Source organism: Pteropus vampyrus, unplaced genomic scaffold (assembly GCF_000151845.1).
Source record: "Pteropus vampyrus isolate Shadow unplaced genomic scaffold, Pvam_2.0 Scaffold48, whole genome shotgun sequence".
In the NCBI taxonomy this organism is placed as follows: domain Eukaryota; kingdom Metazoa; phylum Chordata; class Mammalia; order Chiroptera; family Pteropodidae; genus Pteropus; species Pteropus vampyrus.
The window spans coordinates 6,065,106-6,079,298 of record NW_011888829.1 but is presented as its reverse complement, the minus strand read 5'-3'; the positions used below and the strand labels follow the sequence as shown (position 1 = coordinate 6,079,298).

Sequence of the window (14,193 nt, the reverse complement as noted above, 5' to 3'; positions counted from 1 at the left end):
CTTCAAATGGCATTTCTTCCTTCCCCTCACAGTCCCATGTACTGTACTGTCCAAGATAGACACTAATGATGAGAGATTAAAAGTTTAACCTTAACTGAGTTATACTCGTGCACTCTTTCTTTAACTATACTATTCTTATCGTGCTTCCATGTTCTTGTGCCAGAGTGAAAATGATAATTCATAGTTTAACAAGGTGAACTAAGTCAGGTAATTCCAAATAGTTTTGTAGATTTTGAAGGCAATTGTTTTCATAGATGGTCCCATGTATGTTGGTGTAACATTTAACTAGCTATGCTCAGTTTATTTCTTTGTTATAGTTCTAAAAACTAAATCTCTCTCTCTCTCTCTCTCTCTTTTTTTTTCCTGAAAGGGGGCCCTGATGACAATTTAATTGAAGGTGGAGGAACAAAATTTGTCTGCAAACCTGGAGCCAGAAATATTACTGTCATATTTCATCCATTATTAAGGTAAGTCAAATCCTATGTACTTAGCGAAGATCAATATTTTCATTATTTATGCTGATGTAGTGAATGCTAATAGGTCAGTCAACATTGAAACGAGTCATAAAAAAAAAAAAACAAGCTTGTTCCACTTTCAAGGGCCTCACTATCAAAGTTAATCAATAGAACAAATAATGTCAACCTCACTGAAGCTACTTGTTCTTACAAGTAAAACTCCATAAATATTTCAGATTTTCTTTCCTACTCCCCATCCCTGCCCCTGTCCCTCTCCTCTGTGTCTCTCCCCTCCCCATAAATTTCAGGGGTTGGCAAACTATGGCCCACTGGAGAAAGCTAGCCTGTTCCCTATTTTTGTAAATAAATCATTATTGATACACACTCATCATTATATGTGTTGCCCATAGTTGCTTTTGTGCTGTAGTTGCAGAGTCGCATATTTGCAACAGAACCCATATGGCCCACAAAGCCTAAAATACTTACTCTCTGTCCCTTGGCAGGAAAAAAATTGCAGACCCGTGATCTGTCTCACTAATTTACACTAATGACTTATATATCCTTTGAGAATTGGCAGGTCTCTAAACAAATATGATTTGAACAGAAACAAAAAGACATCAATCAAATATATGATTTTATGTATTGAAGGATAACTTGATGGTGACTAAAATGATATTTATCATAATGCTTACAGTTTATTGTGATAGTATAATTATAAGAAAGTAACAATCCATAATAATTCTATTTAAAAAGCTTCTAAGCCCTAAATACCTTCAAGAAGGTACCTTTTGGTATGGGAGGAAAGGGATTTGTTCAGTGGATCTAAAATTTCAGTTTTGTAAGATGAAAAAGTTCTAGAGACTGTCCCATACCTTTAAAAATGGTTAAGATGGTAAATTATGTGTTTTTGACTACAATCAAAAAGGGTACTTTTGGACACAGATATCCAGGATAACATTAATTGTATGTTTTCCTTGGTAGCAAACCAATATAGATATTTTGCTGTATTTTTATATACTGGACCAGAAACCGTTGGGTTTATTAAAAGTTAGACACCTTATATTATCACTTGAACATTCTCAGATAACTCCTACAATATTTAAGGCATTTGGATTAACAAATGCTACTGAATTGACCATAGATAATACTACATATAGATTTACGAAACGTCCGAAGTTTATTACTGGCATTATCCTCCCATCTCATTAGCCAAGACTTACTAAATTGATATCATTAGTACTAATTCAATTCTAATTTCTTAACCAGTTTTTAAAATTATACTGAGTTACTTTACCCAATTAGCTTTAAATTAAAAAAACACAAAAATATAAATTAAACAATAGCAATAAAACCCCTCACTTTCATACAGTAAAAAATAAAAGATTTTTAAAGAAATTTTATTAACCTTAAAAAATCTGTGTTAGCAAACATTTGCAGCAAGTAAATTCATATAATTTAAGAATCGTGGAGTTAAGAGAATTAAGACTATTCCTCTAAACTTCTAGATAAATTACGACATATAGAATTCTAGATTAAGTAACAATGCTCATATATATCAACTGATTTTGGTAATTAGTTTAATACTCACTGTCTTCTCTAATTACAACTGATTTCTATTTAGTGCTGCTAATTGTTAGGAAAGTGGGGGAAAATACCTAAATCACTATAGGCATCTTCTAACCTAGATTTAATACCATAATTTACTGCTAAGTTACATTATGGCTTAGATAACTAGAATCCTTATGCTTGCATTTGTTCCTAAGTATAGAAAAAACAAACCCTTTGGAAACTTTTTGGCAATGTTTTCAATAACTGCATTTAAAGAGATTTATTTTCCCATAAACTTATTTTTTCTTTTTTTGACATGAAGTTAGTTAAATGGAAAAATATACTATTTCACACTCAATAACATGCATTTCTGGTAAAATACTGGTAGCATTTAATAAATTACAATTTTTGATAATAATTATTTAGTATTATATTTACAGTGCTTTACTAGAGAGTTGTTTTAAGGAGTTATAATATTCCTACTAGTTTTTCTCATTTGTTTGGGTTCTCCTTTTATTCAGAATTTTGATTTATTGTTGACTAGAACTGGAGAAAGTTTTGGTGCATGATTTAAATAGTTTATCATTCATTCATTCATTCATTTTCTGTGTGACTCTTAATGAAAGTAACAAAAATATGGTCTGCAAGGTAAGTCAGTTCCTTTCTAAGCAGGTGATCATTATAGACTTTAAATTAGCCCTTGGCTCAAATTATAACCTATCTTCTCAAACATGTTATGGAGATTCAGCTGAAAACTCATAATGGGCTTATGGAACTTGAAATGACTAAGATCTTTTAGTATTTTTTTTTTATTTTAGTTTTTACAACTTTAGTGTTTGTGGATTATTGGAATTTCTTCTAAATTTTGGAAGTTTAGTTTTGGTAATGAGAAGAATCAGTGTGCATTATCATACTAGTATATTTCATTTTTACTATCATTATTTAAAAATTTTCTCATTTCTTCTTTAGTTGTTCGTTTATTTATACTCAGTAAATGGAATGTTTCTTGCTTGTGATGAATGTTTTTCCTCTCATTTAGAAATAGTCACTCTTATTTTTATGGGATTATTTAAATATATATAGATACATTTTTCAGCCTTTGCTCCTTGCTTTTTTCCCCGTGCTAGTTCAGAGTGAATGTGATTTAACATTTTATTATTTAGAAGACAATATAACGTAGCTGGAGAGGCAGGATAAAAAAAGTGGAAAGTTAGGAAAAAACACAGGATTTGAAATTTAAAATGAAAACGTGAGCAAGTTATCTAGTTTCAAATCTAGTCTCCTCCACTTCAGTTTTACTCACTGATTATTTATTGAACTCTAATTCTGTGCCAGGTTCTGGGAAACAAAAAAAGTAATATCAAATCCTTGTTTAAAGGTACTCACTTGGTGGCTGCATGGGTGGCAAAAATTAGGAAGCTGGAAAACACCAATTATTGCAAAGGTGGTTGATCAATGAGATCTTTTAGACCTCGTATGTAAATCAGCACAGCCTCTGTTGAAACCAGTTTGACATTATTGAACTGTCACATATCCTGTCACCCAGTAGTTCCCCTCCAAATGTGTTTCCATGTGGAGTGACTCATACTATTTTCCATCCCAATTTTCCAAACTTTTTTTTTTCTAATGGATTATAATTATTATTATTTCTTTATAACTTACAGTGTATTCAAAAAGTAGGTTCAGAGGGAACGTATCACAAGTTGACTTTTATCACAAACCAACACTATTCAAACATTATGTCATTGTTTTCTTAAACTCTCTTTGTGAACTCTCAAATGGTTTTCATTGGAAGGAAGAAACCCTTTCAAGTGTGCAGCGCTTTAATTTTCCTTTGTTGCTCTTCTCCTGTGTCTAGCAATGCTTGCATTCTGTCTCCCAGAAACTGTGGCTATGGCTTTTCCACACTTCACTTATTTAAAATGTCCTTTTCTTAGTTTTTATTCAGCTTGCAGTGCATTCTCTGCAGCCTAAAGGTTTTCCCTATTGAAAACTCTGAACCACCAGCTAAGAACACCACCCTGCAGATTCCCATCATGCTGTTTTATATATTTTCAGCAGCCATTTCTTTATACTGCCCTCCCATAAAATTATTGCACAAGGCCCTCAGATCTGGTAACCTTGTTGCAAACTTATCTTGTACTGGTCTCACAGCTGCCACCATCTCATCACTGGGAAATCTCCCAGGGTGCTGGAGGCAGGAAAACTGACTTGCAGTTTGTTCACTCATTAACTCTGCTGGCCCCTCAATTTATTTAATGTTTTCTCTTAGTATTTTCTCTTTTTGGTTAAGAAACCAGAATATTATCTCTTAGAGAGCTACGTTTTAGAAAGATGAGATATCGTATTATCCTTGCTTCACTCTTAGCCTAAAAAGTTCTATGTAATTAAACCCCTAATGTGAGTTTTGGATGATAAGAGGTCATCTGATCAGTTTTTCTACCTGTGGGTCTAAACAAACAAACAAAAAAATATTGAAATAAACAGATTTTTGGCCATGTCTGGGTAGATTCTAAAACACTTTCACCAAAATATAGACCCTGAAAATTATAGGCCTCATGCCTTTCTTTCCCCCCCACCAACATCTTTGCTGTTTTTCAGCTTTCTCTGAAAACATGCAAGAGAAATAGATGGATTAGTTCTGATAAATGAAATTTATTTTATAGGTTTTGAATTTAGGTAATAAAGAGGAGAAATGTGAATGTTAATATTTGAATGACATAGTTCTTTTGTTTAGGTCTGACATGAAATTAGATCTTGTTTACAAAAAGTATTATTTTTGAATAATTACATCATGATAATTGTTAACCATGATCTAAATATAAATAAACCTTCATCACTGAAGTACATTTTATTAAAGTATCAACCACAGTTTGACACAGTTTAACACTTTTTAATTACAATTAATATATGATGTAGCCCTTTCAGGAAATTTGAAATTACTTTGTGGCTGCTATTTGTGGTGTTTTCGGGGGAGGGAATGAGAATTTAATTTTCCCTTTGTATTTTTTTTTTATTTCTCATTATTCTGTATTCTCTAAAAGCCTAAAAACAGAATATATCATACTTTAGATTTGTTAGTATAATTCCTTCACATAGCAGAAAATGGTTGACAACAAAAATTATTTTTTTAAAAATCTAAATCCTTGTAGCATCTAATTAAAGTGCTCAAAAAACACTAATTCTTGCTCTATTTATATGTGCATTCTAGGCCAATGAAGCCAGTTGGTGAGGAGTGTTGCTAATGAAGACAAAGTCTTTTATTTGACTCTGTTGCTCTCACCATCTCATAGCTGTAGGCTTCTGGTTTCAAAGGCGGATAATCCTCAGAAATAGGTGATGGGATTTCATGCTGTCCATCATTGCTTGAGAAAGTGAAATTCCAAATCTTTAGAGCTGAGACAAGTCAGGAATGATGACACATGTGTCTCTAAGGAGGTCTTCTTACTGTATCCCGATATGGCCTCTTCTTTTTCTTAGGATATGAGCCCTGTTGAATTAGGGTCTTACCCTTAAGACCTCACTTAATTTTAATTATCTGATGTGGAGAATGTACGTTAAATTTTGCAGTTTGAACACACTTGGGAAATTAATTCAGTAAATGATTATTTAGTCATTCTTTTAGCACTGGAGCTATTGTTTCAATGAAAAAGGCGTTTGTATATTGCATAATAGGCTAGACCACCAAAAGTGGCTGGTGGCGGGGAGGGGAATGACCACATTTTCATTTTTGATGTTGGCCAAAATCATGGAACCTTAATTTTCATATCTGTAAAGTAAAGGAATTGGTTGATTTGGATTTTGCTTTTTACTTTTCAAGTATGGTAATTTTGTGACTGAGAAATGTTTTTATATATTTAGGGACTCTAAAGGCTTGACATTTTTAAATTTAAAAGTCCAGCTGACAGTGTGTTGTTTCTTTTGCTTATTTGCTTCAACTAGCTTTTAAAAGGCACTTGGCTCTTGGAGGTAACGAACACTTTGCGTATATAGGGTGTTTCTTATGAGACAATTGAACAGATGTTTGCAGTCTCAGGGTTACTTGGCAGAGGATAAGAGGCCAGAGACATAGTGGATGATGATGCCTTTTAAAGTTGTAAAAATGACACTGATGCTTTCTCTGTTGAACACAACTCGATAGTTGAATATCCAGGCTGTGAGTATTTTTTCACTATTTATTATCAGTTACACTTCATTAAAATCAGACAGCAACTAAGGCTTACTGGGTAGAACAAAAAATGAAATATTTATTGCTCAATAAGGGGTAGGCTGCATTTATGTTAGTTATGGAGATGAAATTTTCTTGGCAATTTGGGCTTTGGTGAAGGACAGTATCTCTGATTGGCTGTGTGCCTTTCGTAAGGCAAACAGTGTAAGAACATGTAATTGTAAGCATATCTAATCATATTTGTCTTTAATTATGGAGAAGAATATCTTCTAAAAGTTAATTTTGTCAGATATAGAAACTGCCAGTTAGTAGCAGTATGGGTTACGGTTTAAAGGTTACTCATGGCCTGGTTGTGAAGTAACTTTGAAATGCCTGTGATTTGTTAAGAAGTGCTTGAAGTTAGGGAGTCAGTAGGTAGTTGAAACCAAACTTGGAAAAATAAAAGACTCCCTGCCGCGGTCCAGCCACGACAGGATCCAGGGGCCCCGAAGGTGGGCAAGGCGTCGGCGCGGGAGACAGTCGACTACACAGCTCAGAGGCGGTGTGACACTGTTCCGTTTTATTGTGATTTGAGTACAACTTTTATACTTTTTATTTTGGCATTTGATTATACTTTGTTGTTAAGGTAGCAGGGAGTTAAATTTCTGTGGTTAGGCGGAGCAGAAAATCTTATAGAGTATATTATTATTAATGTTCATGATTAACTAGTACATTTTTCTCTCAATTATTAGAACAGAACTACCTGATGGAACAATCTAAACTTTTAATTCTTATATCTATTACGTAAGATACAGTTTGATTTAAGTAAAGGTGATAGATAGATGTATTCATAACAGCAAGCATTGGCTTATGGGCAGACATTGTTCTTCTTTCTGCCTGAAGAAATCTTTTAAATGCTATTTGATTTATGCTATATCTAAAGTTCAAGCTGAACCTTTCTCATAGCTGTTCAAAAGTTTCCTTGGTGCAGTAATGAGGAAAATATTTATAAAAATCAGTTTTACAAAGCTGCTTTCATAAGCTAAGTTTCTGTTCCTTTGTTTTTTAAGCACCAAGGAGATCCTGACCCAGCCAGCCTTTCTATGAAACTTAAACTACTATAAGGCACATGAATTCTATCTTTATTCACTATATGTATACTATCTTTATTATAAGCTTCTGAATAAGGCAAAGGAAGATCAGGTAATCTTTTCATACTATTAGCCCCCCTAGGTGGATACCAGAGTTTTCTATTTATCCACTAGGCCACAAAAGGAGGCCCTTCTATAGTAGGCACAGGCTTATGAGTAAATTTCTTATCCTTTACTAATTTTTCTACTAACTGCGTGGGAACAGGAGTATAAACTGGTTCTAGTAATTCAGCTTGTTATAATTTATTCATAATATCTTTAAGAGGCGCGTCAAAAGGAATTTCCCTTAATAATTGTTCAAATAAAGGGTTTACGCATTCTGGACACGTCAGGGTGACTAGAGCTGATTCCATATGCGGGGAATTTACTATGTTTTCCTCAGAGCCAATTTTGAGGAAATCCATTTGTATAGCGTTTACACTTACTAGAATTTGTGCTACCCAAATTCCCCCTATTAATAGGATCATTTCTAAAAAAACCAGTTATCCCTAAACACATGCCACGTCCTCGTTCTTAACGATGCATTCCTTGAAGCCTCTGTCCCTATCTCCGGACCTTGTCACACAGTAGGGTAGAAAGAGGACGCGGCAACTCCCACATTGATTATGCCATTAATATAGTAGGTGATGTTTCTAAAAATGATATTCTAAAGTAAATGGCCACTGTGATTTACATTTTTATTTTATATTTTTTGTTTTACTAATTATTGTACTTATAATTTCACATTTTGGCAATACTGGCAGATCAAAAGGATATAATATTCACTGTTATAATTAAGCATAATAAAAACCCATTTTCTCATGCATTTAACCAAATTTATTGAGTACTTACTTTGGGCCGAGTCTTTGCATCTAGTGACTAACAAGACTCTGCCCACGTGGAAGTTAGTCTAGTGGAAAAATCAGCCAAAAAAGTTGACTAATACATGTGGAAACAGTATCAGGTTTTATGAAGTATTCATGAAGAACAGAAGAGTTAGGAATTAGATATTAATGACTGGTGGCGGTGGTTGGGGGCACTATTTTAGACAGAGTGAACTGGGAAGGACTTTCTGAAAACGTGTCATTTGATTACACTTGAAAGTGAGAGAGAAGCCATGTGTATATCTGGGGGAGAATGACCGAGGCAGAAGAAATGGAAAGTGAAAAGAGGGTGAATTCTTTCAAGAACAGCAAGATGACTAATGTGAACAGGTGTGTGGGGTGCTGGGTGTATGTTGGGGCTTGCGAATAGGGAGCTTGTACACAAATAGTCAAGGCCTAAATTTCTCCTTTTTGTTTAAACAAAAAAGAGAATGTTATGTTTAGATTTACAAGAAACTTATGGGGCTAGATCTGAAACTTTGAATGACTTCTAAGGCTTAGAGAGAGCCTCATGTAATGGCTGTTGGGAAAAACTGTTTTCTAAGACTTCATTTACTGGATTTGGGACACTCAGGAAGCCCTGTTTTTAATGGTGAAGTTATCAGCACTACTGTAATTAGTGTGGCGAAAATCCTCTGTCTCTCTTAACAATAATATGTTCTAAAATGGAAAATAAATCTTTGATATAGCCTACTTTGACAGTATTATCCAAAGATATTGAGCAGATATTGTTATGCCATAAGCCCCTCAAGATGTTCCTAAGGAGTTATCCCGTGTGATGTTTCAGGTTTATGAGAGTTTTTAAAGAATCGTTGTGGCTGAAGTGTAGATTGTTTTCTCCTAAAGAAGTAGTATGGTTTGCTGGGCTGCTTTGCAGAAGGCCTGTGTTTTTGTGGGTTTTTTTTTTTTTTTTGGTTCAAATCTAACATTTTTTTTTAAATAGAAAATAATTCTATGATAATCACTTAACCGCATATGAATTATATATATGTATATATATAATTATATATACATACATATGTAGTTAGACCTAATATAACTAGGTGTAGCACAAAAGGTCTTTCCAACTGTTTCTGGCCCTAACTCTTGCTTACAAATGAGTACGTTTGCTGAGACCATTCTTGGTCTCCGGACTCCCGGCTCCTGCAGCATCCTGGAGCTGTGTCCCCATGCTCTTTTCTTTCTCAGCATCTTTCCTAACAGTGCTTCCACAATGAAGGAAGGGTAGCGGCTCAAATGTATCTCCTGTATGAATGGAGTACACAATAAACATTTGTTTAAAGAATTAATAGGCAACTTATGGGAGTGCTTGGCAAATATTCGTTGAAGTAAATGTTTTTTTTTTTTCCATCACACATGAATAAAAATAGAAGGAAAGTTATTTTTACTTTAGTAATGATATTGAAATACATCAATCTTTCATACCTAAAAAAATGGTATACTAGATTTTTTTGCGTCTTTTTACCTCTGTCATAACTAGAAAGTACACTATAGGATAAAATATATGAATATAAAGATGAATTTAGAAATTTATTTTTTTTATACCATTAATTCTAAACTCTGACTTTTGTAACTTGACTAGTAAAACAAAATCTGAGTCTATTTATTAGAACTTTAGGTACTTTTTTTTTTGCTTTTCTCTTACTACGTTAAAAGTTTACGGTTTCATAAAGTAACTTTTGCTTATCAGTTTTTCATTAATAGTGGAATATCTTTCTAAAATGATAAAACCTTTTCTAATAGAAGAAACCTTGCTTTAAAAGCTTTCTTATTTAGCTTCTTGTTCTCTTTCTGTTAGATTTTCACTTTTATTTAGAACGTGTCCAGTAGCCCCTGGATAATTTCTTGAATGTGTGTGTGTTTTGCGGTGTGTGTGTGTGTGTGTGTGTGTGTGTGTGTGTGTGTGTGTGTGTGTGTGTGTGTGTTTCATTTTGAAAGAGAGATTTAAGTTTTATTATTTAGAATAAGTGTGTATGTCACAAGCTGGAATAATTATTTTGTATTTCTTTTCCCAATATTTTTATCTTTGAGAGAAATGCATAAAAGTTGTCCCACCATGTCAGTTTGATGTGTGCTTTGGTATTTGGAGGAATATCCTCAGTGTTCACAGGTATGTTATATTTTTATACAGATACATGTTTGTTCTTAATGAGCTGAAGCTTATATAGACATTTTGAAAGATGCTGGTGATTAGATAGTCTGGAAAATAACATTGTAGATCATACATTATTCATGCATGGGGGGAAATGTGGCTACCCTGTTGCATTTTTATGAAACATTTTTTTCCCTGTCCTCAGAATTATGAAAAATATTGCTGTCTTTAAGCTACCTGACCTGTGAAGGCCTATGAAGCAATTGAGTGGTGGGATATTTAGATTTCAAACCCCACCTTTGAGTAACTGCTTTTGAATTTATATTAAAAATATTAAATGCTTTTAACCTTCAAACTGGCTAACTTTTGGAGATTAAAAATTTTTTTCGAAGCTTTTCCTTTTGTATTTTCAAAATATGGTGTGTGATATATGGCTGAACACTGACTGCAACTAATTGACAATTTTTTATTGCTGAGTGAAATGGAGAGTCAGTCAAGGCTCCGACCCACATGTCAATGCACATCTCAACAACACCGTCAGAAAAGGTAACACGTGCCAGCCAGTCTAGTCAGCAGAAACGTACAGGCCATTCCTTATGAGAAACAGTAGGAAGAAACTGAAAATGTTAGTGAAAACTAGAAGGAAAACAGAAGACTTGCTATCTGTTCTCAAATATATGAATGTATGTCACTTAAAAGAAATAAAGCAGTTTGTTTTTTCTTGTTTTATAAATCTGGATCAGAACTAGTGTGTTGGATATTAAAGAGGTTTGACTCTATATAATGAAAATTTTCTAATGAACGAGGCAATCCAAAAATAGGAAAGCTTTCCTTGGAACATGGCGTCCTTCCTGGAAATGCTTAATCAGAAGCTGAATTCAAGACGCAGTTAATTAGATGCTGAATTGTCAGGTCTACATTCTTTAAATCCACAATCATAAGCCTTCCTACTATACCGTGCAAATTCAGAGCTCCGGATAGATATGTTTCTTCCATTGCTCACTCGTTTGGGCTTCTTTCCTCTCCTTCACTTTAATGCTGATGGTGGTCCTTGGCAGGCTCAAGGAGTTATAGTTGACTTCTGTGTCGTTTTCGCTTTGACTTCTTTCCTACACAGGGGTAGGAGAGAAACTCGTGTCATGGCTGTGTTAGAGGAATGCTGTCCCCCCTCCTCCCCCCCACCATGGAGTTTCTTCTATCCTTTTTTTTTTTCCCCCTTCTCTGCTTCTGTTTTTGTATTATTATTTTTTCTTTTCCCGTGCCAGTAACTGGTACATGGTAAGTATAAGTTAACTCTTTCAGTGACTCTTAAGGCAAAAAGAAAGCTGGCTTGCTTCTGTGGTAAAAGCTAATATGAGACTAAAAGTCTATTTGCAAATAAACCTAAAATCATCATGACAACTGCTGTGATTTTGACCTCAATTTAAGCTGGCAATTTAGATGCAGATTTTCATAATTAAATTTTATAGTTATTAATTAACTTTATTGGAAACTTACCTATAAAAGACAGTAGAGAAGATTCTTTTCAGTGCAAAATGTTTACATAATTTATATGCTGCTTTTTATGTATTCCATACATGTATTTGTCTCGGACTGCAGTAGCCAAAATATGCTTATTCAGCATTCAATGAAATATATTTATGTCCAGCCCCAGGCCCATTTACATCTGATTTTGAAACCTAGATTGATAATGTAATTTGGTATCAAAAATATCACAGGAATACCTAGAGGAAAAACCTTTAATAATATATTCCTTTGGGTATTGACTATACATTGTTTCTCTGTATGATTTGGAAAATTATTTTACCATTCCCCTTGCCCATCAGAAAACACACTCACTCCTTTTCATTTTGTTCTCTTCTTTCCGCTTTGTATGCTTTGTTACAAAGGCTTCTATATAACACCATGGGCTCTTCCTTGGTCATTTTAAACTTTTTTTTTTACATTTAGTAATTGTCATTAACATTGCCTACTGTTTTTTTTTAAATATGTCATATCACAGGTGAAATATTTTTCATTTCACAGTCAAGAAACCCGTTTTCTTTCTGTAGTTAAAAACAAATGAACCAAAAAACCCTCAAACTAAGCAACAATATTTTCTTGAGACTGTTATTTAACAACTAAGAAAGGAAATTCTTTGATTCCAATAAGAGAAGCAAGAGCAGTGAGATATAAAGAACAGAGGTGGAAGTTTTATAGAAGATTTAGTTTTTAATTACCTCAATTTCATTTTTTAGTAAGAGCAAATTTTTGGTTAACCTTTGGTAAGATTTTGAACTTGGAAGTTCTGAGTCTGTCCTTTTCTTTTGCAATTGAAATAGATATTGGAGTTTGTGATTTCCTCACTGTAGTTTTCAGTACTTATGGAAGAATAGGAGTATTTGGTGATTACTCTTGTTAAACTCAGTGAGCATTCTTTAAAGCCTATTCCTGTAAGCTTCCTCATTGTAAGTAGATGAGAAAGTATTTGATATGGAAAGAAAAAGTGTAATGCCAGAAAGTTTCTAGGATATCACCTTTTAGTGAAAGAATATGGAACTATCTTAATTGGGTTCTCTGACTTCAGAATCTGTAAATATTTTAAAAGCTAATCTGTTTCTTTTTGATTGAGATGTGACATACAGATATTAACATGCACAAATCCTTAAACATGTATTAATATATTTGTATGAAATTTTACTTATGAGTACACAAACGTAACCATGACTCACATCAGAATATGGAACATTGATAAGATCGTCTTCAGTGCCCCAGAGACTTCCTCATATTGATAGTCAATACCCTTTCCTAGGAGGTAACCATTATTCTCATTTCTATCATTATAAATAGATTGGTTTTACCTGTGCTTGAACTTCACATGAATGGAATCATTCAATATGTCTTCTTTGATGTCTGGTTTCTTTGTGTGACATTATGTCTGTGTTAGCCATCCACATTATAAAAACATAATATTCAATCATTATTTTGGAATAAATGACAACTTTTTAGCATCTTACCGTCATAAAACTGCTTATAATTTAAACATCTTCAAAGCAACCTTTTAAGAATCTTTTCATTTTCTTCCTGTCTTGTGGGGCCAAGGAACCTGTCAGGCAAGTAAGAGGTCTTGGGGTTTGGGGCATGGTGTAGCCAGGTGATGAGCCAGGGTGCCCAGAAGCCACATGATCTAGATGATGAATATAGACCGTGTCCTACAGCATTGGGTATAAAAGCCAGGGAAGCTGAAATTAGTTAACTTTATTTTTCAGACTTTGGGATTTATGAATCAATCAATGAAAAAATAATTGGCAACCAACATTGGTTGCTAGTTTTATTAAAGAGAAGGAATTTCAACACCAAGAAAACATTACCTCAAAATTATGAAACATTCTTTTCAAAGGAAGATGACAACTTTAATCAATGTTCTTAGGCATACATCAGTATGTAGGCTAGTATTTGGAAACAACAAAATTCAGTCAAGGGAGGGGAGAAGTGTCACATGAGGGACTAACCATGAGCTCCCGCTGGCCACGGGAATATCACAAGAAACAATGAACACGCATAGGTCTAATTGGGAGGCTCTATCATATTTGTAGTGAGTAGTTATTGACTGTAAATCACATGGTTCTGGTCCATTAAAGTTAAAATATTTTGAGTAAATGAGCATGCAAATCATAGGTAAGTGGGTGGGCTGGTTATAAAAGCACAAAATAGACTCGATGGATATTAAATATTCTTTAAATAGGTTTTCAGAATCTTGCATTTTAATTCTTTCATATTAAAAGCTATATGTCTTTAACCACTTCATACTATCTGGAGCCTATTTTTAATTATATTTGTTCATTGTCTTCACGTTAGCTACTTGGCTATTAGAATATAATATATTCTGTACAGTCACATTCATCATAGCCACTTTTTTTTTCTAAGTTTTAATACAACTGCAACCTCTCCCGGTGGC

At 33.9% G+C, this 14,193-nt stretch overlaps 1 protein-coding gene across 2 annotated transcripts in view; it reads left to right on the top strand.

Moving 5' to 3' along the window:
* The window catches only part of EXOC4 (exocyst complex component 4), a 675,009-nt gene that overhangs the window by 297,772 nt on the left and 363,044 nt on the right, over positions 1-14,193 (top strand). For both annotated transcript variants that reach the window (XM_011359538.2, XM_023530309.1), the window contains exon 10: positions 371-467. In XM_011359538.2, the coding sequence (XP_011357840.1) occupies positions 371-467 (97 nt within the window). The remainder of the gene's footprint in view (positions 1-370; positions 468-14,193) is intronic.